At 29.7% G+C, this 27367-nt stretch overlaps 2 protein-coding genes across 5 annotated transcripts; one reads left to right on the top strand and one right to left on the bottom strand.

Moving 5' to 3' along the window:
- Positions 1–503: 503 nt before the first annotated feature.
- On the top strand, positions 504–2603 carry DPBF2 (Basic-leucine zipper (bZIP) transcription factor family protein). Its single transcript, XM_085673487.1, is given in 6 exon segments — positions 504–531; positions 835–879; positions 882–1609; positions 1796–1867; positions 1965–1994; positions 2233–2603. Coding segments are annotated over 6 exon segments (999 nt in total). The 3' UTR covers positions 2329–2603.
- Positions 2604–10506: 7903 nt separating this feature from the next.
- LOC114185634 (transcription factor TGA9-like) lies at positions 10507–17773 on the bottom strand. 4 transcript variants are annotated; one of them, XM_028073484.2, is made up of 12 exons: positions 17047–17773; positions 16813–16901; positions 16344–16420; positions 15893–16120; positions 14827–14871; positions 14668–14727; positions 14463–14540; positions 14328–14373; positions 13289–13560; positions 12584–12805; positions 11101–11243; positions 10507–10842 (listed from the first exon to the last, which is right to left on the bottom strand). In XM_028073484.2, the coding sequence occupies exons 1-12, from the start codon at positions 17160–17162 to the stop codon at positions 10755–10757; spliced, it is 1464 nt and encodes a 487-aa protein (XP_027929285.1). In that variant the 5' UTR covers positions 17163–17773; the 3' UTR covers positions 10507–10754. The 4 variants fall into 4 exon arrangements, with proteins under 4 accessions (XP_027929285.1, XP_027929284.1, XP_027929286.1 ...); XM_028073483.2 differs by having other exon boundaries at positions 13289–13563; positions 17047–17751; XM_028073485.2 differs by lacking the exon at positions 16813–16901 and having other exon boundaries at positions 13289–13563; positions 17047–17739.
- Positions 17774–27367: the final 9594 nt, after the last annotated feature.

The following is a 27367-nucleotide window of genomic DNA, read 5'->3' as shown; positions in this document are numbered from 1 at the left end:
CGAAAAAAAAAATCTTGAAATAACATTCATTTATTAAATAATAATAATAATAGTATTATCTTTACGCACCGAACAAGAAACAGGACAAGGAACATCGAAGAGGTAGATGCTTTAAAATGAAAATAAACGAAATAATTTTGTTGTGGTAAGGTGAAAACGGTTGATTTCGCAGAACGTGTCAATGATAAAGTAAAGCCAGAAACTGAGTGAAACAAATATTGTGTTAAAATGATACCAATGGCAGTTAAAGCCTTGTCTCGATCCAGTGAAACCATTTCTACCATTCTCTTTAATCTCTTCCTCTATTTCACCTTGTTCTTCTTCTTCCTTTACTCATCGCCTATATTAACTCCTCACATCTTCCTCATTTTTCATAATTCAGTCTCTTCCTTCTCTTGGTACTCAGCTACCCTTTGCTTCAATTTTTTCTCTTTCTTCTGCATTGCATCATTTTGCTTCTGTTCTTGCCCTTAATCGGCTTCTATCATTTCGATCATACTCAGATGCATGATTGCATGTTGCATGCAACTGGTACACTCCCAGTTCAGCACATCGATTGCATAATCTGAGTTTTCTGATAAATGATGAGAATTTTGGTTTTTATCTTTTGGGGATCTTGGGGTTAGTTCAAGGTTCACCCAGATGTGCTGTTTTCAAGTTAGCTACCGATGCGTTTCAATTTTCCATGAGTTTTTAATTCTGATATGCATTTCAAGTTTTCTGTCATTTTTTTTTAATGCATTTCATTTCAAGCTCTCTGTCATTTTTTTACTGGTGATTTCTGAGGCAAAAACTGATTTTTTTAATCTGCATTCTTGAATTTCCAACAATCAGAGCAAGAGGTGCCACTGCATTTTCAGCTGAACCAGCAAAATTCAGTGACGAGGCCAGTGGCAAGAACGGAAAGAGCTCAGGAACGATGAACATGGATGAATTCATAGCCAGCATTTGGAACACCGATGAAATCCAAGTGAACCCTCCTCTACCCTACGATGAAGCTGAAAAGAACAAAGGCGTTGCACCGGAACCCACCATTCCTCAGCCAAACTCAGCCTCAGCCTCAACCTCTGTCCCTCCCCCAAATTGCAAGAAAACTTCGGAAGAAGTTTGGTCTCAGATCCAGAAAAGCCAACCACAAAACACTGAACCTGAAAACAACAACAACACCACTCTTGCCAGGAATGAAACCCTCCAAAATGAATCCACATTTGGAGAAATGACTTTGGAGGATTTCCTGGTAAAAGCTGGGGTTGTTACTGAATCAACACTGTTCACTACTATATTACCTCAGAATCATTTCCCTACCATCCCAACTCATGTGCCATTTAACACAAGCTATATATTAATAGGCACTACTGGATCTAATGTCAATGTGCCCTGTGCTAGATTTGAACCACCTCAAATGCTGCCACAGAATAACCACTTTGTTATGAGGAATCTCCCTCCTGCAAATGTTGCTGTGGAGAATCCTCAAAACATAGCTGAATCAAGTAGCAACAAGGGTAAGAAGAGGATCATGTCTGGTCCTCCTGAAGTGGTAGTAGAGAGAAGGCAGCGCAGAATGCTGAAGAATCGAGAATCTGCAGCACGATCTCGTGCAAGAAGACAGGTTTTGTAGTCATCGTAACCTTCTCTTTTGTTATATACATCAGATTCATATGTTTGATAATTATTAATCCCCTAACATAAAGAGTATGTTACCTTTCTCATCTTCCATAATCAATTTTTTGGTTCATTTTCACCGTGTCTTTTTAGATATGGTTTACTAGTTAACATGCAAAATCTTCTGATGCAGGCATATACTGTGGAGCTTGAAGCAGAGCTGGGAAATCTCAAAACCGAGAATGAGAGTCTGAAAAATATTCTGGTAGACAATATTGAAATTGAGGGTTCTTATTATTTTTTTTCTTTCTAAATGTTTTTTGGTGTTTAACATATTTTATATTCTTTTACATCTGCAACAGGCTGAAGATGAAGAGAAGAGAAAGAAAATAGTAAGTGATTATGTTTCAAATATAATTAGTGTTGTATTTGACAACTAAGCTAATGTTGTCAAGCACTTTTAACAATCATTAATATGATTTTTAAGATAATTATTGTAAATTAAAAAATTTGCTATATCTGATAACCTTGAAATTGAATGACAGTTTTTGAGTTTAGTCTATTTTTCTGAATACATATTGCAGGTTTACTGAATTAAGATCTCTGTATAATTATAATATTTTGATGCAGTTAACTGAGTTCATGAAGACACCACCCTCAACAATGGCTCAAAAGAGGAATGAAAAACTGAAGAAACTGAAGAGGCCTCTGAGTGCATCCTGGTGAGTGGTGAAGAAGCTTCAACGGCAGGCACATTAGAAGATGAACATGCACATTGTGAGAAAAAGGAAATAAAGTGTATGCGTTATCTGAGATGCACCTGAACCGTTTATCAAGATCTAAAATGATGGTTTATTTTGAAGTATGGAGAGTAGAAGAAAATAAGAGTTATGAGTATTATCGTTATAAGTGTTGCTTTTGTTTCTTTGAAATATGCACCTGGTGTCTCAGTTTTTAATTTCCTGGTTTGTAATAAAACTATCTGTGAGTTTTTATGTTAAGTGTGGTTTACTTTGCTTAATTTGTATTACCCTTTTGATATGTTTACAAGTTTAAATTGTTCTGGTAATTTCTTTATCATTAAAATGAGACTATGGAATATAATAAACTATGTATTAAAGGGCTATGCAATTGTAAAAGCTTAACCCTGCAAATTCTCATTTTCAGTATCATGGAAATGATTTGATTTTCTTAAAAGAAAAATAATATATTTTAATAATAAACTCTGTGTCAGAAATTTTAACCTTATCATTATTTAGAAGTTAGATCTGACCTGTCATTATATAACAATTTTGTCTTCTGATTCAATCTTGGACTGTATGTTTATTTTCTGATTCAATCTTGAATTGTGTGTTACGGTTCAGAAATTAGATGTGACATAACATTAAATAATTTTGTTCTTTAATCTAGTATGTAACGTAATATAAGACAATTTTTTTTAATATATTATAATAATGAAATGTGTGTCAGAAATTTTTAACCTTATTAATATTCAGGAATTAGAAAACAAAATTATATAATGACACGTTACGTCTAATTTTTGAATAATGATAAGACTAAAATTTTTTGACACACTATTATTAAGATGTTTTAAAAAAATATTTTTTTTAAATATTACATCATATAATAAATCAAAAAGCAAAATTATTTAATGTTATGTCACATTTAACTTCTGAAGAGTGACACACAATCCAAGACTGAATCAGAAAACAAAATTATATCTTGGACTGTGTGTCCCTGTTCAGAAGTTAGATGTGACATAACATTAAATAATTTTGTTCTTCGATTTAGTATATGATGTAATATAAGACAATTTTGTTTTTTTAATATATTTTAATAAAATGTATGTAAGAAATTTTTAACCTTATCATTATTCAAAAGTTAGATGAAACTTGTAATTATATAATTTTGTTTTCTCATTCACTCTTGGACTGTGTGTCACTGTTCAGAAGTTAGATGTGACATAACATTAAATAATTTTGTTCTTCGATATAGTATGTGATGTAATATAAGACAATTTTATTTTTTTAATATATTTTAATAAAATGTGTGTTAGAAATTTTAACCTTATCATTATTCAGAAGTTAGATGAAACGTGTTATTACATAATTTTGTTTTCTTATTCAGTCTTGGATTGTGTGTCACTGTTCAGAAGTTAGATGTGACATAATATTAAATAATCTTACTTTTTTATTTAGTATGTGATGTAATATTAAACAATTTGTTTTTTTTTTCAACATTTTAATAATAAAATGTGTGTCAGAATTTCTTAACCTTATCATTATTCCGAAGTTAGATGTAACGTGTTATTATATATTTTTGTTTTCTCATTTAGTCTTGGATTGTGTGTCACTGTTGAGAGATTAGATGTGACGTAATATTAAACAATTTTACTTTTCGATTTAGTATGTGATGTAATATTAAATAATTTAGTTTTTTTAATATATTTTAATAATAAAATGTGTGTTAGAAATTTTTAACCTTATCATTTCAAAAGTTAAATGTAACGTGTCATTACATAATTTTGTTATCTGATTCAATCTCGGATTGTATATCACTGTTCAGAAGTTAAATATGACATAATATTAAACAATTTTACTTTTCGATTTAGTACGTAATGTAATATTATATAATTTTTTTTCTTGGTATAGATTTGGAGCGATATTTTGTATTAAAAAATTGTGTTTTTTGATTTAGTCTTAGATTGTGCTAAAAAGTTAAATATAATATACAATAGACAATTTTGTTTTTGAGTTCGATGTATAATATTATATTAGACAATCTTATTTTATTGTTTAATTTTAGATCATGCAATTTTGTATCATTAAATAATTATATTTTTTGATCATTTTAAATTATGTGTCATTGTTCAGGAATTAAATCTCACATAACAAATTAACGCATAAATGTTATATTCACCTGGTATTAAAGAAAGAACTGTGAAGATTATTCTAAAAATATCTATATAAAATATCAAATTCAACAATTTATTATTTTATTGTCCAGTAATTCTACACTGTTATTTACTCACTAATTTCACTTGCAGTCTAAAATATTTTGTATACTTAAAGCTTTGAGCAATGATTTACAATTATGATAAATACTAAATTGAATTGAATTGTTAATTAAATAGAAAAAGAAAATCATTATTTTTACTTGGAACTCTTCTGCATGAACTGTGCATGAATCGGTTCGTTTACGTTAACCATTATTTGTTTTTATTCGAATATGCACGTGCGATATGCGCCCACAGCCCCAATTCACACGGAGATATTACCGTGCATGCATGCACGTACAAATTTTACGTTCGATGTAATACTCTATTTTTTTTTTCATTCAAATGTTATTTAATTTATAATTTTTATTCTATTTATGTATATATTTACAGGGAGAGTGTGAAGTAATACTTTTGCTCCTGCAGAGGGTGAGAGATTAGAGAAATGAATTTTGACCATAAAAATATAAAACAATAAACAATATTTTTTTTCAATCTTTGAACATTTAACTATTAATTAAGATTTAAGTTTATTATATGATAAATTATCTCACTTGTTTTCATAACCTTTCTTTATTCAATCACTTCATTTTGAATTAAGGGTTCACTATAAATAAAAAAGAAAACTGTGATTTATGGTTTAGGAGTTGCATTACCAATTGCAAAAAACTAATCTATAATTAGATTGATTAAACTAATTGTAGAGATTAAACAGAGCAGAGCAAATTTTGATGTTCTCTGTATATAAGTTATTGGTATAGCTCTGTATCCCTCAACAAGGAGTGTTTAGTGTTGCAAGACGTTAGAACAAGGGTTATGTCTAGTTGGAGATAAGTGTTTATCTTTAAAATATTGTTTTATCCATTAAAACTGGTATTCATGTCACATAAACTCTGTTTCTTTAACATGTTCTTTGTTTTCTCTTTAAATTCAATTCTGATCAAGTTTATAAAATCTTGCTTAACCAAGGGTACTACATAAAACTACTCTCCTCATTGTCATGTATTATAACTTATTCTCTTAAATTTTATTCTTACTAAATTTAAACAGAAAATTTTAAAAGATAGATATATTAAAAATATAATTAATTAGCTTCTTTTCTTATAAGGATAAAAATTAAACAAAAGGTATATTTTTTTTTTATTAAAAATGTTTAAAAATAAAATAAATGATTGTGTTTATATACCACTTGTATTCATATTATATAACAAGGGCAAGGAAGGATTGTGGTTGAATAACACCTATATATTGTATTTAAGAGAAATTGTTGAGTGTACACTCTTGAACAAACATTGTACAATACAATCTTTTTAATAAAGAGTTCTGACATTTGAAATAACACAAACCTGCAATAAAGTTGAAAAATATTAAATATATATATATATATATATATATATATATATCATAAAAATAATATATTATGTATAATTGATATACATAATAATAATTTATTATTATTATTATTAATGAATTTATCTTATTTCATAATGTTTTTTTTGTGTTGATATATACTTAAAGTGATTTCTATAAAATCTAATATAAAAATTAATATAAAAACTCAATAAAGAAATATCTTAACCATAACAAAAACATCTATCACGTGTTCAATTAAAAATATGTCATATTTAAGTGAAAATAATGCTTTATTTATTTTTTTGTCGGGATATGCATGTGCGCGTAAAAGTTATATTTACACTTACGTTATCATGCATGTCGTGTTATGAACTGTATTATGTATTTGAATTTTAATATATATATATATATATATATATATATATATATATATATATATATATTTATGCATTCAATTATCTTATAGAACAGATTGAAAATTTATCTTACTTAATACTCTTATATTTTAATTATATTTATTTATAATAAATAATTTTATATATATATATATATATATATATATATATATATATATATATATATATATATATATATATATTCAAGTATATATGTATTGAGGAAATAGAGTAATCAATGTAGTGTTCAGATGAAATTATTTCATTAACAATCAAAATCTGAATTAATTCTTTTCATGTAATTCAGTAAAATTGTCATCTGAATTCTACTTTTTACATGTTGAAATCACTGTAAATAATGACAAAACGTATTTAGAGACAGGTGTAATTGAATGCCTAAATATAAATATATATTATAACTTATTTGACTAGCAAAATTATAATTTAACTTTAAAGAAATATTTTTAAAAATGAAATAAAAATTTATTTTTATGACTAATTAATTCTTATTATAAGTAAATGCAACATAGATAAATTATCATTCAATCTTAAATACATTTAAGTTAGATAAAAAAACATACCAATTTTGTTTAACATAAGTATGTTAAACACAAAAGTCATTTTGTGTCATTAAAAATTGTGTTTTTTTTTATTCATGTTTTTATTATGATTAAAAGTTAGATATGATATACATTAGACATTTTTTTTTAGTTCAATATCTTACATGACATTAGACAATTTTATTTTATTATTTAGTTTTGGATATTATTGTGATCATTTTGTATCATTAAATAATTTTATTTTTTGGTCATCTTGAATTATGTGTCACTTCTGAGAAGTTAGATATGACATAATATTAAATAATTTTGTTTTTTTGATTTAGTGCATGATGAAACATTAAATAATTTTATTTTATTTTGTTTAGTTTTGGATTTTGTAACGATTATTTTGTGTCATTAAATAATTTTATTTATTTGTTTAGTCTTGAATTGTGCTTAGAAGATAGAAGTGACATAACATTAGATAATTTTATTTTTTGATTTAGTATGTGATCTAACATTAGACAATTTTATTATTATTATTATTTTTGTTTAGCTTTGATTGTCCAATAATATTTTGTGTCAATTAAATAATTATATTTTTTTGTCATCTTGAATTGTGTGTCATTGTTCAAAAATTCAAAAATTAGATGTGACATAATATTAGACAAATTTATTTTTGTTTTTGTTTTATTTAGTGTGTGATGTAACTTTAAGCAATTTTGAATTTTGGTTTAGTTTTGGATTTTATAGTGGTAATTGTATGTCATTAAAGAGTTATGTTTTTTAGTTCAATTTTGAATTGTGCTTAGAAGTTTGATTTAATATGGCTTTAGATAATTAATTTTTTTATTTTATTTAGTGTATGATGTAATATTAGACAATTTTATTGTTTTGGTTTAGTTTTGGATTACATAGTATTCATTTGTAATTCATACACTTATTAATAATAATAATGATATTATTATCATTATTATAATAATAAATTCATCTTATTTTACTAATGTTTTTTTTTTGTTAATATATACTTTGAATAAGTGATTTCCATGAAAAAAAATTGAATTATAATTATCAAATTTTATTTATTTATCATACTTTATATTGAAAATAATTTTTAATTCTAATATATTGTTAACCAATCTAATATTGTCAAGTAATAAACAAATTATGTTTATTTCTATTAAATTTCTTTAAGTTCTTTGTTCATACATTACAAATCGGTGATCATCTTTATATTATTTATTTGTTAAGTGACTATTAGTTTTTAATTTTAGTTGTTCTTTATACATTATTTATAAGTTTAATTATAAGCTATAGTTTAATAATTTGAAAACAAAAAATACTCCCATCATAAAGAAAACATGTATTTATTTTATATTTACCTTTTAATTTATTTTACTATTTTTTTAGTCCAACACAATAGGTAAATGTCTCAAAATAAAATATTAAATGAAATTACAAATACTTAGACATTTAGAGATTAAATTTAAAGGAAAAGTGAGGAATAAAAAATTACAATCAAGTCTAATATTCTATTATTTTGTAGTTGACCTTTAGTATATTAGAGATATATTTAATATCTTCTTTCAGTTTTTTATTTTATGATTTTCGGTTGCTTGAATTTTCCCTTTATATTCAAGCACATTTCTTTTATTTTAGAATAATTCAATAAAATATTTCTCTCAAGTTTTAACTTACCTGTGTTTCATCAAACACTTATATCTTATTTGAGCATTTTTGTTATTCATCCAAAAAATTACAATACAAGAAAATTTATAATCAGATAATTATTACAGTGACTACACTTTGATACTAGTTTACCAAACTAATACAATAGTCACTAAAAAATTATAATTTATCATTAAATTGGTTACTAATTAATTAGAAATCTATTTAGAAACTAATTCATTTGGAAACCAAAACTTTGGTAACTAATTTCTATTGACAAATCTTCTTTCTTAATCAAAATCTTAGTAATTAATTTTGAAGACTAATTTAATGATCAAATTATATTTTTTTAATTCATAATAATGACTATTTTAATAATCAATAACTATAGTTACTAACGGTGTTACTATAATTGGTTATGTTTAAGAGTTTTCTTATATTTTCATAAGAAGATTTTAATTTATGTTAAAAATTTTAAAATAGCATTAAAATTAACACGTAAACTCAATAATATTTTTTTTTTTAACCATAATATAAACATCTATCACGTGTTCAATTAAAAATGTCATATTGAAGTGAAAATAGTACTTTATTTATTTTCTTTGTCGGGATGTGCATGTACGCGTAAAAGTTTTTATTGACACTTACGTTGTTATGCATGTCGTGAGTTGTACTGTATATGTATTTGAGCGAAGGTAGATTACTTTATTTAACTTATATATACAATAATTTATTATTATTATTATTATTATGATAGAATAAACCCAAACTATAAATTAATAAGGATTGAAAACGTACGTTACCTAATACTTTTATATTTTAATCATATTTATTTCTAATAAATATAAATAAATATAATAAACAAAAATATAATTTATATTTTAATCATATTTATTTATAATAATTAATTATATATTAAATTATTTATGTATTGAGAAAACACAGAGCAATCAATGTATAGTGTTAAGATGAAATTATTTCATTAACAATAAAAATCCCAACTCATTCTTTTCATATAAATTCAATAATTGTGATGTTTTTGTCAGTTAATAAAACAATTTCACATGTCAGTTAAACTTATTATGAAAAACTTAATTTATAATTAAATAATAATATTAATTATAAAACGAATATTCACAAATGACATTTAATTTTTGTTTGTGGTTTTAGTTTTACAGTGTGTGGTGTCAGTGTATTGTGATAAATCTGACATTGATATCTTTTGGAAGAAGAAGTTATGGAAACAATGAATACACCTGTATAAAATAAATTATATGAGTATATCTGTTGTCTGATAGTGAAGGGGTTACATGCAATTCTCTCTATCATTCTGAAACCATGCTTTTGAGTTTTTCATAAAATCCAAATCTTTTCCTCTATATTCTATCCCTATGAACAGAAGCAAAGAAACAAAAAAAACCCCTCTTCATTTTTTCAACTTTTTTTTCCCTCCACTTTCTTTCTTTTTCCTTCTTTTGCATTGATAAACTAAACCTAATTGCCACCACTTCATACCAATCAACATAAAGCACTCCTTCTCCCATTTGCAACCTTAAAGAACATAAAAACAACCCTTCCTTTTTAGATACCAAGTTGTGCAATGAACCACCTTAATAAGACAATATCTTCTTTACTCATACCTTCGTTTTTTTATTCCTTTTCATTTTTCACTCCACACTCCACTTGCAACCACACAACCACTACCAACATAAATGCAACTCAACAACCTCTTTTTTCTTTCTCATTTGTGTCCACTTTAATTATGATTTTGTAGAGTCATTAATCAAGGTATGTCAGGTATTTATATATAGATATATATTGATATATATATTAAATGTTAGCAAACAAGAAGTGATATATATACCTAACTAGGCATACATAGAGTTAATATATTATGGATATTTTATCTACATATATCAATGCCATATGTAAAATACACATGACAACATGAACCTTTTCATAAAATGCAATTTTTTTTTCTATTTCCTTTTTAGCTAAAGTAGGAGCTTTCTCATCTTGCATGCACATTAAAACTAAATTTTTACATTTACAGACATAAAAGCACTAGAAGGCTGAAAAGAAAAATAAATAAACATTTTTTTTTTCAAGAAGACACTGGCATTCATCATGGTAAAAAGCAGCCCCATCACATATAACAAGCTTCTTAATTTTCAAGCTAATGGATTTTTATAATTACATCTCTCAGAAAGTTGAGAAATGATTCTGAGAATGTTGGACCACTTGCATTTCTGTGGTTGTTTGGCATGAGTTGTCATCACCGATCAAGGTCCTGTTTCAGTATTCCAAGAGAAAATTGTTACGAAGCATAAATAAGAGATATATATATAAACTTACAAGATAAGATTAAATCCTCCTAATAAAAAAAATAAATACATAAAATAAAATGGCAAAAGCAAATGACAAGTATAAAAGAGACATCAAAACATTATAGAAAAACAACAACATTGTACTCATTGAAATTAATAAAAAAGTTATGTTTCATTTTTAAGACTTTCAAATTTTACCATGATTTTTGTTAATAACTTACTCTCGTGGTCTTGATGCCCAGAGAGAACTAAGGGCTCGAAGACGACCATAGTATTCTCCGATCACAATGAAACATCGTGCTGCTTGACGAACTGTGAGTAATCGACATAACTGATGAAGAGTTTGTTGCCTCAAATTATCAGCCTTCAATTCATAAATAAACATCAACCCTTAATAAATCACCAAATAACCCAAGTACAATTAAGAAATTAATTAAGAATTAATATGTATCTACATGTGCATGTATTAGAAATAAATGTACATCTCTTGCAAGTTAAGTTACAACAGTCACCAAAAAAAAAAAAAAAACTTGCTGAAGCAATTATTGGTCTCTAACAAGAGAAAGTGTTTGTTATTTTCTAAAAAAGTACTACAATACTTTGTTAAGAATAATGGGGAATGGTATTCTATATATGTACCTAGTTAAATTAAATTCAAATATTGGATAGAGTCAAAGAAGGGTTCAAATTGGTGAGTTTGGGTAATCAATAAATTTCATTGACAGTCACTAATCATTGAATAAAGAAGTATAATTTGTTTTCTGCTACAACCCTGCAATTTAATAAATTAGAAAACACGGTGACATTGTCTTTTTAAAATGGTAATGATGATAATTCTATCAAGTTTTCTTTTTCAATGTAGCCCATCGCTTTCTAAAACCAACTTCTGACCGAGACATTTAAAATGGAAAAACTTCATCAGATGCATATAAACCCAATATTTTGATAAAAAAGAAGGTTCTAACTTACAAGAAAACGAAAGTAATTGGCAAGAAACAATATACTTAAGAGAGACGTGATGACCGAGAAGTTAAGATAATTTAAGTAACATAGCTAGTTATCTGTATATATATAATTAAGCCAAAAAAAAAATCACATTGAATGAAAGCAACACATGCAAAAAATAGATGAAAATGGGGGAGGAATTAATTATTATTCTCAAGTTCAAACAAATGAAGTGATCATCAAAAGAATATTAGCTATGATAAACAGCACAAATGTGAGGTCTAAAATAAGCAAAAAGAGATATATGGACTAGAAAGAAAGTAGCATTTCAACTGTTACTAACTAATCATGGACTCGTTTCTTTATTTATGCAGAAACAGTTAAAAGCGTAATAAAGTGTCATAACTATCCTATAAATCTTTTCCAAAAGTCAAAAGAAGGTAAAAGATGCCATAGCCCAAGTGCAATTAACATGGTTTCCATTTTCAACTAGCAAGTTTATAAGCCAATAGGCATCTAAACCATAAAAATTAGAATGGACAAGTCACACACATTCAAATCAAATTTTGACAAAAACCACAGAAAATCATTAGTTAAACAGAAACTGCATCATGTCACACATATTGAATTCACCCCAGAAGAAAAAAGAAGAACTTGACCAACCAAATCTGTTAAAAAAGAAAACTTTTAAGTCATTGTGTAATACATTTCTTTACTTTATTCTGTGTTATTGATTAGAATGTGTGAAGTTTGTTTTACCTGACGAACAAATCCTTCAAGATTGGCTAGTTTGCTCATGGCAACCACCATTTGTTGCACACCATCAACAACTGGGCCTCCAGCAATGGTGTCCACCAGAGATTGCTGCAACTGTTCAAGGCCCTGAGAGAGTGCTTCTTCTGCTTGCTGTGAGGAATGTCTCAGACCATACATTCCCATTATCTGTTGCTCAGCCAGTGGCTCCAATTGTTGTATCAGCATCTGACCAAAACAAAAAACAACAACAATAATAATAATAATCCTTGGATACAGTACAGTGCTTAAGAAATTAAGATTTATAATATTTGATGAGTCTTTGATGAGGTATGGTAATGGTAATTACTAATTAGTAAGATTAGTAATTGTTGGCTGCAAAATTTCCCTACGACATTGGAACAGTTATTCACTGCCACAACCACTGACATGGGACAAATTACTAATAACAGTAAAGCAATGCTGTTACCGAAAAAGTTGTTTATCTCGTTCTCCAAAAAACTGATATTCTCAATTTCCAAAATCCAAAGAAAACGACTCACCCTTGAGACTTGGAGTGACCAAATAAATGACCATGTTCCTTGTCTATACCATTAATTATCTTTACCACATTAAGCAATATATGGATTCCACAAACTTTGCACTCTTTGTCATCACTGATATGAATATTGTTTTTACTGATTTTTTTCTTTATGCATAGTGCACACTCACCGTGATGAGATCAGAGGGTCTAAAACCACCAATCCAGAGGAAGCAACGTTCAGCTTGGGAAGTCCACATGCCATTGATAAGGTGAAACACATCTGATTTTGCAGCCACACCCTTGAGCCTGAAAATCTCATCATAGTGGGAGAGATATCCATCCACCATCACTCTCATATCACTATCTGATAAGGGTACTTGCAACCCGTTACGAAGCTCCCCCATTAGCCTGTGATCTTCTTCTAACCATCTTCCATATTCCATGTCAAACATTGCGGCTCCTGCTGCATAACAAAACCATTCTTGTTACTTATCATTACTTGATCAATAATTGCTGTCATTGATTATATCAGTAGTATACATATTAAACTGCAATATAAAATATGTGTGGTGCTGCTTCAAATATTGTTCTCATATTATATACATATTTTACTTGCTAATACTATATTTTTTACTGTTGAAATGTTGGTTGATTTGGTGACCGGTTGAATGTGACCACTAATGAAACAATCAGCACTATTTTATTTCCTGCATAGATCAATTGATTAATCATATTATGTAGTGCATTTCCTTTTCATTAGAAAGTGTGATTCTATTTATAATGATTTAAAACTATTATATTGTCTGATATCAGCTTTTTACTCCAAAATCGTATTATTTTACCATAAGTCGAAAAGAGCAGTATCAGAATGGAATAATTCTCTTCTCTGAAAAGCCGAAGCACATAAAGTGGCTTTTATAGTTTATATAATATGTTATGAAAAGGTCGTACGTCTAGACATAAAATATGTTAGCGTTATCAAATTCAAACATTGCCCTTTTGATTTTATTATTCAAACACGAATTATCTAGCCACAGATTCTGGTCAAATGCAGAGACTTCATTACAATTTGAACGAGGATATCAAAAAATTGAACTTTGAATTTTATTTGGTATTCCAAAGATGTGTTCTACTTAAAAACTATGGTAATAAGCACTTTAATCTTTCTCAGTTTGTGGATGGAATTAGAAAATGGTACTTCATTTCAAATCAACCAGATAAACTCACCAGAGCATACATTGCTTCCAACACCACCACAATCCACGAACAAGCCCTACAAATTATAACAACTCAAATAATAATCATTAAAAGTATAGAAAAAAAGTTAAATACAAAATAAAATGTAATACATTACTAGAGAACCTGAGAACGTGCTCTTTGGAGTTCTTGTTCTATCTGGGTAAGCTTTAATCTACTTGATTCTAGTTGCTGCACATAAGCCTGTTCCACACACAGAAGAAAAATGCAGTAAACTATGTATCTCTTTTGCAGTTACCACTTTCTGAGATATTATATATGTTCATTTATCAACAACCAAATGAGTTTGTACACAATTTGAAGGACACACCTTTTTCCTGAGACGGCTTTTCCTTGCAGCCTCTCTGTTTTGAGCTAAACGTCTTAGTGTCTGAGGACAGCAACAAAATATTACATTATATTCTATGTAAAACCTCATAATGAAAAAATAGAGAGAAAAAAGAAAGACATCGGAAAAGTAGTTAATCACCTTTGCATCAAGTGGTTTCTCTGATGTTGAACCAGCTCCCTTTCTCTGCAAGAGAAAAGATCCAGAAAACATTATTCAAAAGACATTGATGATTTCAGAAGGGGAAGAAATTAAGACACTGAGATGCAGAGAAATGTTCATATGCTCAACACAGTGTAGAACTTAGGACTACAATACAAACCAGAAAATGTGATCATATTAGTGACTAAATAAATGAGGGAGGAAAAGAAGAAACTGTTAAATATCACTCAACTTCATCACATCTATCTGAGTTTTAGCAAAAACATTAATCCAAAACAAAACATGACACATTAGAGTGCTCACTCTGGGAAGCATTTCTGAATCCTGAGGCCCCTTGGGCCATTTCTCTAGAGTCATGCAATCATCAATATGATATGGGTAGCAAAAAGCATCGTTACCATCCATTGTTTTGGTGTATACTTTGGTTTAGATTTCGAACACCAAATTTGACTCTAGATAAGAACCCAAGTTTTCTCTATATTGAGCGAAGTGAGGGGGTCACTTTAATGAGAAACGTTGATAAGTACTGAAAAGATTCTCAATTTGTTTTTTGTTCGTACTTTGTCCACATCCCTCTCAGTATATCTCTATCATATTTCATGTCAGACATTCATCAGAAAATCGTTCAGGAATCAGGAAAACTCTGTGTTCTTTTGATTTTCTGAAAGCTGTTGGGATCTGTGCCTTCTCTGTGAAGATACAAGAGAGAGAGAGAGAGAGAGAGAGGAGGGACAGATCAAAACAGTAAAAATAGCATTTAAAAGGCCAACTTTCCCCGAGTTTTGGGGATATGGAAAGAGAGAACTGAGAGATTAACAGTGAAAAACAGTGGTTTAATGACCTTTCTTGAGGTGTAGACCCTATTGAGAGACCAACTGGAGTTTAGTCTCCTGGAAAGACTACTTTATAGCATGGTGAATTAAGATTCAGATAAAAGTGCTCATATTTAGTAAATGATGGTATTTTCAACAAGATTGGTTTGAAAAAATTAATTTTTTGAGACAAAAAAGAAAAGAGACTCTGAATGAGAGAGATAGAGAGAGACCTTTTCTTGTGATTTGGCTGCTGATTGATTCTGTGAAGAGGGTGTTCTTGCGGCATCACTTGCCATATCCTGTTGAAGTTGCTGTCTTTGCTGCAGATGCTGCTGATCAAAAGCCTGGTGATCTGAAGAAGATGCCTTTTTACTCATGGGAGATTCTGCCTCAAGGGGGGGCTCAGTCTTGCTGGAAAGACCTGAATCAGTGCTTTCCCCTCCTGACTTTGAACCACCCTGTATGTGGAAAGCCACCAATTTTTTTTGATTCAGATAAAAAGATCAAACTTTGGTGCAGAAGAAATAATATCAAATTATTACAAGGCTCAGGATTTGGAGAATATCATTTTCACAATAAAAAGGGATATAAAATATTGAGATTTCTTGAACTTGTAAGCATAAGCAATTAAGCATGTTTAAATAAATGGTCAAAGATGAAGAAGTAGTAGGAGACTAGTACTCTTGGGGTTTGTTGGAATCTCATTGGCCATGAAGGGAACATTTCCAGTGTAGCTGCAGGTCTGGCTGTGAATAAAGCTGCAAGAATCACAAAAGCAAAATCTCAAGAGGATCACCAAACCGAAGGGGTTGAAGATTACCAAAATAAAGACCAGAGGACTTTCAATTTCAATTATAACAACAAAAAAAGGCAGAGGAACCTAATCCAACTTTTCATCAGTTATGGAGTCAGTAAATCATGCAAAGAGGTCAGTTTCTAAGATTGTAACCCCACGCCATCCAAGTCTATTGTCTCAGAATCATTATTGTATCGGAAATGGTAACCCCCCACTGCGCATTCTTTAGACATATTCAAACTTCTTATCCTTCACCCCCCACCACCTCTTTTTTCTCTCCATGCTTTTGGAAAGAGTTGGTTATGCTTATCAAACGTCAGAAAAAAAGCACCACTGATGAAAACGGAAACATACATGCTTTGTCATCATCATTTCTACCCTTAACTCCATGCAGAACAATTGCTTCCTCCAGCTCCCCAAAATCAAAAGCAGATCCTTGATTGCTAAGAAACAAACCAAAACAGAACAAACAAAGTTTCAAATCAAACAAACCAATCATATCTGTTCAACAATGAATCACCATAAACATATTCCTTAAGAATTCAGCTATAACTGAAAAAGTCAAAGGACGATATTATTGAGGAATACATTAAGCTTGATACTGGAGTAGTAGTGTTAATTCCATGAAGCACTCCATAAGGGATGTGGTGACTTGAAGGTCCCGACTCAGACAAACCGAGTTCTCCTATTCTGTGGCTCGCCATGCAAACTTGTTTTATACCATTATATCATCTTCCTCTGAAACCGAAACATTGCTGTGATTCAAATTGAATTGCTAAAGCTCAAGAATTTTGGAAAGTGGCTGTGTTTAGTGTTTTGGATAAATATGAGTGTAAATAGAGAAGGTGATAGAGCAGGGAAAGATCAAGGCTTTCTTGTCAAAGTAATATGTTCCAGTCTTTTTCTCAGATATGATCCTCTTTGCAACTTTTTATCTTTCATGGGGTGTCTCTATCTCTTTCTTTTCTCCTTCTCAATGAAGAAACCTGATTGATTAGTCTGTTTGGGTTGCTTTATGGGTTGAAAACATTTGAGATTGAGAAACTCATTCTGTGGAACCCAACATGTTGTCTCATGCTCTCTTTGGAGTTTGGACTTGTGGGGCTTCAAAGGTGGCTCAACCAGAAAAACTTGAATAAAACCAAAAAAAAGTAATAAACTTGAACAGGTGGGGTCTGCTGCAGGAACCCACTAGATCACTGACTCCTACTCCACTCTCTCTCTCTCTCTCTTTCTTCTAACCGCCTGTGTTTTCTTATTGGTTCAATTCTGTCTCAGTGTACTTAAAACAAATAAGAACTCATGTGTTTTAGACCAAGTTGAACACAGCAAATTCATTGAACTCATGCATGAGATCAAGTTTTCTTTCCTATTGAAATTTCTCTGAAATTAAAAGTGTTTTCACTTTCTTTTTAACTGTTGGAGTGGCTTATTTAGTCCTACAAATAAAATAAACAAGAAAACTGTGCTCATACCAATTCAACCAAACCAAAAGATTAGAATAATAGTCCACAACCTTAACCACTTTGTGTATTTAATCCAAGCTCTGTCATGGATTTGTTTGGTGTTATCCCCTTTGTTGAGGGGTCAACATCCATTCCCTGTCATCACCTAAACCATGCCACGTTAAGATTCTTTTCTACTTATAGTTATAGAAATCTGTTTCCAGAGCAAAATTGTACAAAAGGGTAATCTCAAAATTACTAACTACTTGATTTCATCATAATTTGTTAATCAGTACAATATTAAACCCATCACTCCAACCTAATTTGTATTTGACCATCCTTCCTAACTCTCAGACCTTGTATGGTAAGTTTAACTGCTAATCTTTCAAAATTCTAACTACCCTAGAGACATAGAGAGGGGTTATGACAGAGACTTCTGATATAAACTAAAAGGTGTACACATAGCCAGGCAAAAGAGGGTTATTTCCTCAAATTCTAATTCTATATCTTATAAAGTTTGAGACCAACAACATTATTGAACACATAAATATGTATATATGTGTGGAGATAAAGAAAGGACAGACAGAAAGAGAGAGATGAAGGAGACTTTTAGGTAATGGACCCATGATCTATATAATATATATCATAAAATAGGTAAGAGCAATATTTTTAAATTGTGCTCATCTAACACCTTTTGCAGATAATATGTCTCCTACCAATTATTCTTTTATGATGCCAAATTGCCAATGATTGGTCTTAAAAAAGTGCTTTGCCTCAAAATATAAACTCTCCTGGTTAGGTATTTCAAGCATATAAACCTTCCTTCCCACAAATCTCTCAAGATAATAGATCATTACATGAATCTTTAGTTGCCTTGAGCCGTAATTTTATGAGCTTTTCTGTCAAGAAAGGTGATTGGTCTGGATCAAATCATAAAATTTAATTATTGTTTTGTTGATTATGTTTCAACTATTATGTTGAGTCATGATTTGTCGGCTAAGCAAATTGCAACTGAAAGTTCCTTTTGGTAATATTTTGTTTATAGTGTTTTTGGGGTTACGGTCTCTCAGTCTAAATCTGCATCGATACCAACGTTGAACATGTCTACCATTGCTTTTCATTCTTTATAGGTGAATGATCATTGGCAGAACAAACTTATGTACGAGTTGACACGGGACTAATAATCCACCATATATGCCAAGAAAAATCTAGGGGTCAATGATGAGCAATGGACCCATAGGTCAAGAATAGAAATTTGGATTGAGAACTGTACTTTATCATTAATGGTACCTGCAAAATTCACTTGCTCAAACATGGAAAGATGCATAAAAGATAGTGTTAATGATTCAATTTTAGTTTATTAGTCCAATTAGTCATCTAGTTTACTCATGAACTCAATGGTGACAGTTGATTTTCTATATTAAAAAAGCAATGTCATCATCTTTTGGCTTTGGATTCTTAGAGCACATTCAATGGAAAATCATCTAAATTGTATGTGGCTCAGAAGGATTTAGATTGAATTATAGTTGGGTATTATTTGTATTATTTTCAATATGGTAATGTAAGTATGAAAGTCAGGTTAAATCATTTAAGCTTGTTTGTTATGTAAGTATGTCAATATTTCCATTAGTTATGAATTTCATTAACTCATTAATATAACAACAATTTTCAAATTACTATCCTAACTATATCAAAATTAAAAATAATTCATTCCAATTAAAAATATTCATAATCTTTTGACTTGGTTTATCTCTCTACTATTTCTTTTCTCACATAAGCTTATTAGTATGGTATGTGGCATCTTCATACATTATACACTTCATCATCGATAATTAATTTTTTTTTTTAAATTTTTGTTACATTATATTATATTTTACCTCTATATCTATCAATATTTTTCTTAAGGTAAGTAGGATATTATTGGTCAATCCAAAATGCTGAACCCAAGGCCCATTACTGTTCTTTTTAGTCTTAAAATGTTTATTTCATCTTGGCATCCAAATTCTTGTCCATTAATAAGCGTCTGGCTAATTATTCTATAAACAAAACAACTAATTCTCAAATCAGACTTTATACAACACAAATTTACGAGTGGCGATAAATTTATAAGATGAAATTGAAATATAAAAGGGAGATAAATGATAACTAGAATAAGAAATATTTCTTCTAGATAAATGGCAAATCAATATAAGGTATTATGCATGTAGTTACGTGAGCATGACATTTCTGTTTAACAAAATTAGAGGATTATTATCAACAACCAATATTTCTTCAGTGACTTTATTCACGGTGTTATGCTAGCGAGTAAAAAAGTGGGTGTGCATTTTGTTTTTTTTTTTTTGTGACCAAATAATGTTATTCGTTTGTACCTATAGTGACGTTTAAAATGAGTTTAAAATATCATCAATTTGTTAATGTTTTAACTAAGCGTCAAAATTTTGACACATGCCCAATTCTTGTAGTTGTTCATTGAACTTTGAACATCATACCCAATAGTAACTGAGTAGAGTTTAACATGTTTATCTTTTCATCACAATGTTATCATCAGTTCAACTAAATTGACAAGATCAGTAACTAATAATCCTCTAGCCGACATAGTAGTTGGCTTGGCACAATAAAATGAAATCATCTTTTTACATAACCTATCATAATTGATCTTTTGTAGGAAATAGAAAACAATTATAGGTTACAAGACTTTAAAACTTAAATCAATTAATGAAACTGTTTTGTACTAATGCCCTTTGAAAGTGGTAAGGAGTTACAATTGTAGAGTGGTGGATATTATAATGTTACCTAATTAATTTGAAATTAAAATTTTCATTTTAAAAAACAATTAATGTAATTCATAGTGGTCATAATTACACGGACAAACTCCGTATTTTAACAGTTTATGTTGATTCGCTTTAAAATGAATGAGATTGGATTAATAAAAAAAATAATGCATAGATACTGAAAGTATAGATCTAAAGGAAATTCTCACCCACGACGTCGTTCAATTTTCTTAGAATAAAATAAATCATAAAAAAAATTAATGTCAAACATCAAATAAACTAAAAAAAAAGCTTTATAGTTTTACGTGAAACTTTTGTGAATATTTTCAAATACTAATTAATTACTTAATATACAATAATCCAAATACATCAAATATGAAATGGCTCATTAACCTGCATATTTCACGAGTTCATATGTATATTGGTAAGCTTAACAGTTCGCTTTACACTATTTCAAATATTGTGACAATCTGCAACTATAAAGACAGTTTCATCCAACCAATTATAAATGAAATTAAATGTCGTAATATCAGATTTGATATATCACGAAAAGATGAAATACAGAAATTATAAATGCTACTCAATTTTCTGAGAAAATTCAAAAAATTATTAAAGTCTGTTATTTGCGTTAGGCTTGCCAGACTAAGTTGCAGTTGATTACCCTAACTTGCACACCTAGTGTGACTCCAATTCATAAGCATCAAGTACTTCCATTTAATTGTAAGGGTTAAAAATTGACAACATACAAATAATGCACATAAGAGACTAATAAAACATAACAAGTGAAAAAAAAAAAAAGAATTACAAATGTTTTCATACACCGGTAAGTGAAATCGTGCAGGTTTCACTCAAATATACAAAACGAAATTTAATTGCACACTAGTTTCGTGAGTATAATGCAGAAACGAAGATAACATGATTTGTGAAGTTCAAAAAACATCTCAAGAAAATCTTTGCTTACGATTGCGAAACGAAACGTCGCAGTACTCTGTCACCTTTCTGCACTCGTCTGCATTCCCTTCCTACACTATCCAACGCCATAGCAAAATGAAAAACCGATTAATTAGCAAAGAAATTGCATCTCAATGAATCAGAGTTCAGACTCCAAAGGTTATACATCTAGAGTTAGAGTAAATTAGTTTAATTAAGGCATCGTTATATGCAAAAATAAGCATAAACATACAGTAGAAATATAAACAAACAGTAGGAATGCACAAAACATCATAACAAAAAAAAAATACACCGACAAATAAAAGAAACGGGTATAAAAGAAAATAAAAAGTGGGGAATAGTGAATTTGGAGAGCCCGCGTGGCCATCACAGCCCCAAAGCAATGCTAAGCAGTGCAGAGAGGGGGCTCCGACCGCGGGCAGTCTTCATTGCAGGGTTCCAACTGCGAAATGCATTCAATCTTTCGTGGAGGCGGATCGGGGGCAGAGCCGCCAAGAACGGAGGCTCCGCAGACACCGTCACCACTTCGAGCGAAAGAATCGGAAATGCGTCCGCCGTGCAGTGGCTTCCTCTGCTCAGATAAGATCAAGTAGTGTTGAGGGTTTGTTTAGGGTTTGTTATCTGTTTAAATAGTACCAACTTCTCTTTTTCATATTACCAAAATACCCTTATTGTATAATCAACCTCTCTGGTTCTAGATTGAAAAAAAAAATACAACTCATTATTATTCTATTTACTAGTGTAAACACAGGCGCTATCGCGCCTGTGTGTATGCATCTTTTAAACTTAAATGTTATTAAGTTAATATATAAGCTAAAATTATAATATTAGTAGATGATAATATTGTAATGTTATTAAGTTAATATATAAACTAAAATTATATTTATTAAAAATAAAGTGAAGTATATCAGAACAGATGAAAAAATAACCATTGATAAATAAAGAAGAAGAAAAGAAGCATAGATAGCCGATTTTATAAAAAACTTGTAAAAGTAATGGTCAATTTTAAAAAATTTAATAAATTATTATATTTAAAGGGTAAACTTGGTATTTTGAAATGTGGACACAAAAAGGAGAATCCCCTTTATATATTGTTATAGATTTACTTATCAATATTTAAATTTAGTTGTATAATTTGAGTAATATTAACTTTAAAAGTTACTGTAGGTTATAGAAATGAGACTGATCTTAATGGAAAAATTCTACACTCATGTGATGCTTAACACCCAAGTTTGTCCTTCAAAAATACAAAAACTATGTAAATTTAGAAGAAAAGTAATTTATTATTGTTTGTAAATAATTAAATATAATCAATTAAAAAAAATGTATCCTAAAATTATTTTTCTTAAACTTAAAACATAAAGTAGATAATAATACCACAAAGTGTAATCAATAGATGGTGATAATTATAATAAATCATTGTCGTTTTCTTTTTTATTGCAAACAATTAAAGATGATATTTCATTCTTTGTTTTTCTTTATAATTTGTTTTAGCAGCGAACGCAAAATTAAAATTTAAGATTTGTAAACACTACAACTAAAATTAAAATCTAAGACTGTATAAAATATCTAATTCCTGCCACTAATTCCTGCCACTTAAGATAACTCTGTTGCGCATCGACTTTAATGAAATATGCAACACATATTTATAAAATTAGTTTATACAGAAGTAGAAGAATATAAAAAAATAAAATTACAAATTACAAATTAAAGGTTAACTAATTTTAATTTACATCATTTTTTTTCTAGATAATTATTTTTGAAAAACTTATCCGAAAAGGTATATATCCATTGGAAATGTAAGACAACATCGTTATTACATTATATGCTTCTCTATAATATAAGTTATTATCAAAATGAATTTTCCCTCCCTTTAATCTAAACAACTGGTTCATATGAACAAAAATTACACGGTGAAACACTACCCATTATTATAATAGTATTGCAAAATAGACGTACAAGAAATCAGTATCAAATTAGTTGTAGTGAACTAATTTAATATGAAAATAACAATTTTATAAATAAAAGGAAGTATGCTATATTGGTTGTTTGGAATAACATAATTTTAATATTTTGAGTATCAAAACATTCAAATAAAACAAGTCCTGGAGCATTAAAATTGTGTTATGTGAGCGTGGTGGTGAGGATAATCTGAACTTGTTACTAAGTTAGGATGAGTGGTGTTAGGTTATGCGGGTCGCGGGTTAACTCGTGCCGGCTAAGAGTTATGTAGGCCAGACTTTGGCGAACCTACGGGTTCAATATCTTGACTTGCCTCGCGTATTTTTGGTGGGTCGGTCCGCTGGGTCAAGCCCACTTTGTCATCTTTATCAAAACCTTTACACACTTCGCAAACTTCTTCCTTCGCTCCTTTTCACCATCGTTGTATTCTTACTATGAAGCTTTTTGATATTGTTGTCGTGTGGTACCGTCGTTTTCATCTCTTCTTCTTGCATTGTTGAAGCTCCACTTGGCTTCCTCCATTGGTTCGTTGTCTCTCCATCGTGTTGCAACACCACTCCAGGTTGTCGCACACCTTCACCCAAGACTTACTTTCTTCTTCTCTTCTCGACCACTCCAAAACGTTGTTGTCACACTTGTCAACACCTTTAGTGGAAGTCTAGTTCGTTCTTCATCGTAGTAGCTTGATGACTGTTTCATAGTAACCATTTCCCAGCAATCATTTCCCAACAAGTGCACTGGTGCGTAGTAGTATCAACAAGTGCCATATGCACATGAATTTAGTAAGTATATTGATAGTTAGCTTTTGGAATTTTATTGCTTGTGATAAAGAGTGCATGTAAAAATAGATATTAGTAATTAGATTGAATGGAGTAGGGGCTATGAATTGATTTCATCTCATCTTCTTTTACCATACCACTACCATCTTATTTACTTAGTATGCAAATCATTCAATGTCCTAAGAGTACTCTTACTATGTAGATCTAGGTTCATCCCTAAATCACTAGAACCTAAGGACTTAAAATCCAGTGTGATTCCTCATCTCCTGGCTTGGTAGAATGAATTCTTGCTTTAATGTGCAAAACTTTTTCCTCCAACATCCCCTTTAGCATGCAATGGAGCATCTAGTACAAGTATGATGATTGATTGGACCGCAAGTTGAAATTATTCTTTCAACCAAATCCAAACTAGTGAAATAGGATGAGTCGTCAATTCATCCACACAAGTTGAGACTAGGGATGTCAAAAAAATCTGTACTCGCAGATAAAACTCGCAACAGGTAGGAAACAAATATTAAAAATGGATACCCACTACCCGTAGGTACGGGTATTTTTGATACTCGCATGTTAACGGGGCGGGTACAGATATCATAGTATTCGTACCCGCTATACTTTAATTTACAAAAATACCCTTTTATATATATATATATATATATATATATATATATATATATATATATATATATATATAGTAGTAAAAAACATTCTGACCTAATTTTTTTTAAGTTATACATCTTATCTTGTCTTCTGTCTTTATTCTTCCAACTTCAAGTATTAGTACGTTGTCTTCTTCCAAGTACACCCTTGACATTCTTCTCTTTCCTTTTTTGAAATTGGACCTATACATCAAACCTTATATAGATAGTGATGTTTATGGTATGCTTGTTGTCAAATGATGAAATCAAAATAAGAATACTTGGCACGTGGGAGTTGAGGTTTATTATTTGTTTATTTTGTTTATTTTTCAGAAATCAATCGGAGAAAGTGGATTTGTTGATCAAAGCACTAATGAACGTCATTTTATATTTATTTTCATAATTATTTGGACTTGTATGAACTTGAGTTTAGTTGAACTTTATTTAAAATTTATGACAGTGATATATTTTGTTTTATTTTATTTGAATTTATGATTAAATATTTGTTTTTTAAATAATTTTGTAAATACCCGCATAACGAATACCCGACGGATATGGATACGGAACATATATTTATCCTGCAGGTAGGGTACGGGGGGACTACTACTCATACCCTACCCGCCTCGTTGACATCCCTAGTTGAGACCATTCTTCCAACTCAAATCAAACCGGTGAAATAATGTGTGATCAAGTCATCATTAAGCATAAATCAAACCACAAATAATTGAATGAAAGCAAAGATAAATACCCAAGAAGTAAAAAAATATAGAATCAGAATTGATTACATCAAACCTGGACACGAGGGAGTTCAACTACTCATCGAATATTATAATGCAATTTCAGCAATATCTACACATAAGATTTACACTAAGAGCATATATTTTGTGCCTCACAAACTCTAATTTATCCTACTGCTACATTTTGGAGCATCGATTAAATGTTTAGAATGAAGACATGAGACCTTTATTTATAGGAAATTTTGGCGGTGCTCAACCATAAGGGTTTCTTCACAAGTGGATTTCCTTCTCATCTCAACCCCTTGTCCTGGTGCTTAGCACGTGACTTTTTCCTTTTGGAAGGGTTTTCTTGACTGCTCAGCCTCATAGTTTTGTGCTCCAGATTTTCTTGCAAATAAGGTTTCCTCATGAGGCTCAACTCTATTTGTTGTGCTCAGCCAGAAAGTCAAAATATGGTGTCTTGTCTTTTCTACTTCCATAGCTAAGCTCCAGTACTGTGCTCATGAGGCTCAGCTGCATACTAGATATTTTCTTTTATTTTTACTACAAAACAACAAAATATCATTATAATTCATAAAACTCTAATTCTCAATACCTCATTTTATATTTTAAGCTTAAGGAGGTTTGTTTTGTACATAACTAAAACCATTTGATACATGATAAATGTAAATTTCAAATGAAAAATTTACTTATTCTTGACACTTATCACAGCTCCTCCACCTAATCACCACAAAGTGAATGAGTGTAACTTGTATTATTTTTTCATATATTAATTACTTAAATTTTATATATTAGTGTAATAAGAAATAAGCAAGTTTTGAACGTGAATACTATATTATGTACTGGATGTGGACCATAGCTCGTGCTGATCTCAAAGATGTTTGAGATGAGATACAACAACATCAATAGATTCATCTTTGGTATACGTTGTTATGAAATAACTAATATACATCCTTTATTACATCTTATTGATAATATTGAACCATTATGGATTGAAGAAATTTAGACCGAATGAGCCAAATAGTTGTAACACAAAAATTAATCCATATTTATCTTTCCTTTTGCTTTTATTTAGTATTATATTGTCTTTATTATTTAGGACAATTTTTGGTAAGATCTATTGTTGGATTTGAATTACTGTCCAATCTTATCTATTTGGAACAGTATTTTTATTTAGTATTATATTGTCTTTATTATTTAGGACAATTTTTGGTAAGATCTATTGTTGAATTTGAATTACTGTCCAATCTTATCTATTTGGAATAATATTGTATTATTTTGAACGTAGTGATTTGAATTTATTACAATTGTAAACATAAAAAAAAAAACTGAAAATATTAGATCGATTAATGTCATAACCAAATATAATATCTGCTGCTTTATTTTTAAAATACTTGTAGATATTAGATCACCCAGTACCATAATCATTCTAATAGTCCTTTAAAAACTAATGTTTCCACCTTTTCAAGATATAAAATTTGTTTCTCCAAAATCGATCTAATAGTCAAATATTTTAGAACGATTGTACAACCGACCGATGTAATATATATAAGAGATAGATGTATATTACAGGATAGATGTATATTATACTAGTGTAAAGTTTTTAAGAAATCACAGGAATGGGGGAAA

Source organism: Vigna unguiculata, chromosome 5 (assembly GCF_037176805.1).
Source record: "Vigna unguiculata cultivar grain cowpea cultivar isolate G323 ecotype 2 chromosome 5, ASM3717680v1, whole genome shotgun sequence".
Classification (NCBI taxonomy): domain Eukaryota; kingdom Viridiplantae; phylum Streptophyta; class Magnoliopsida; order Fabales; family Fabaceae; genus Vigna; species Vigna unguiculata.
This window is presented reverse-complemented; position numbering and strand designations above follow the sequence as displayed.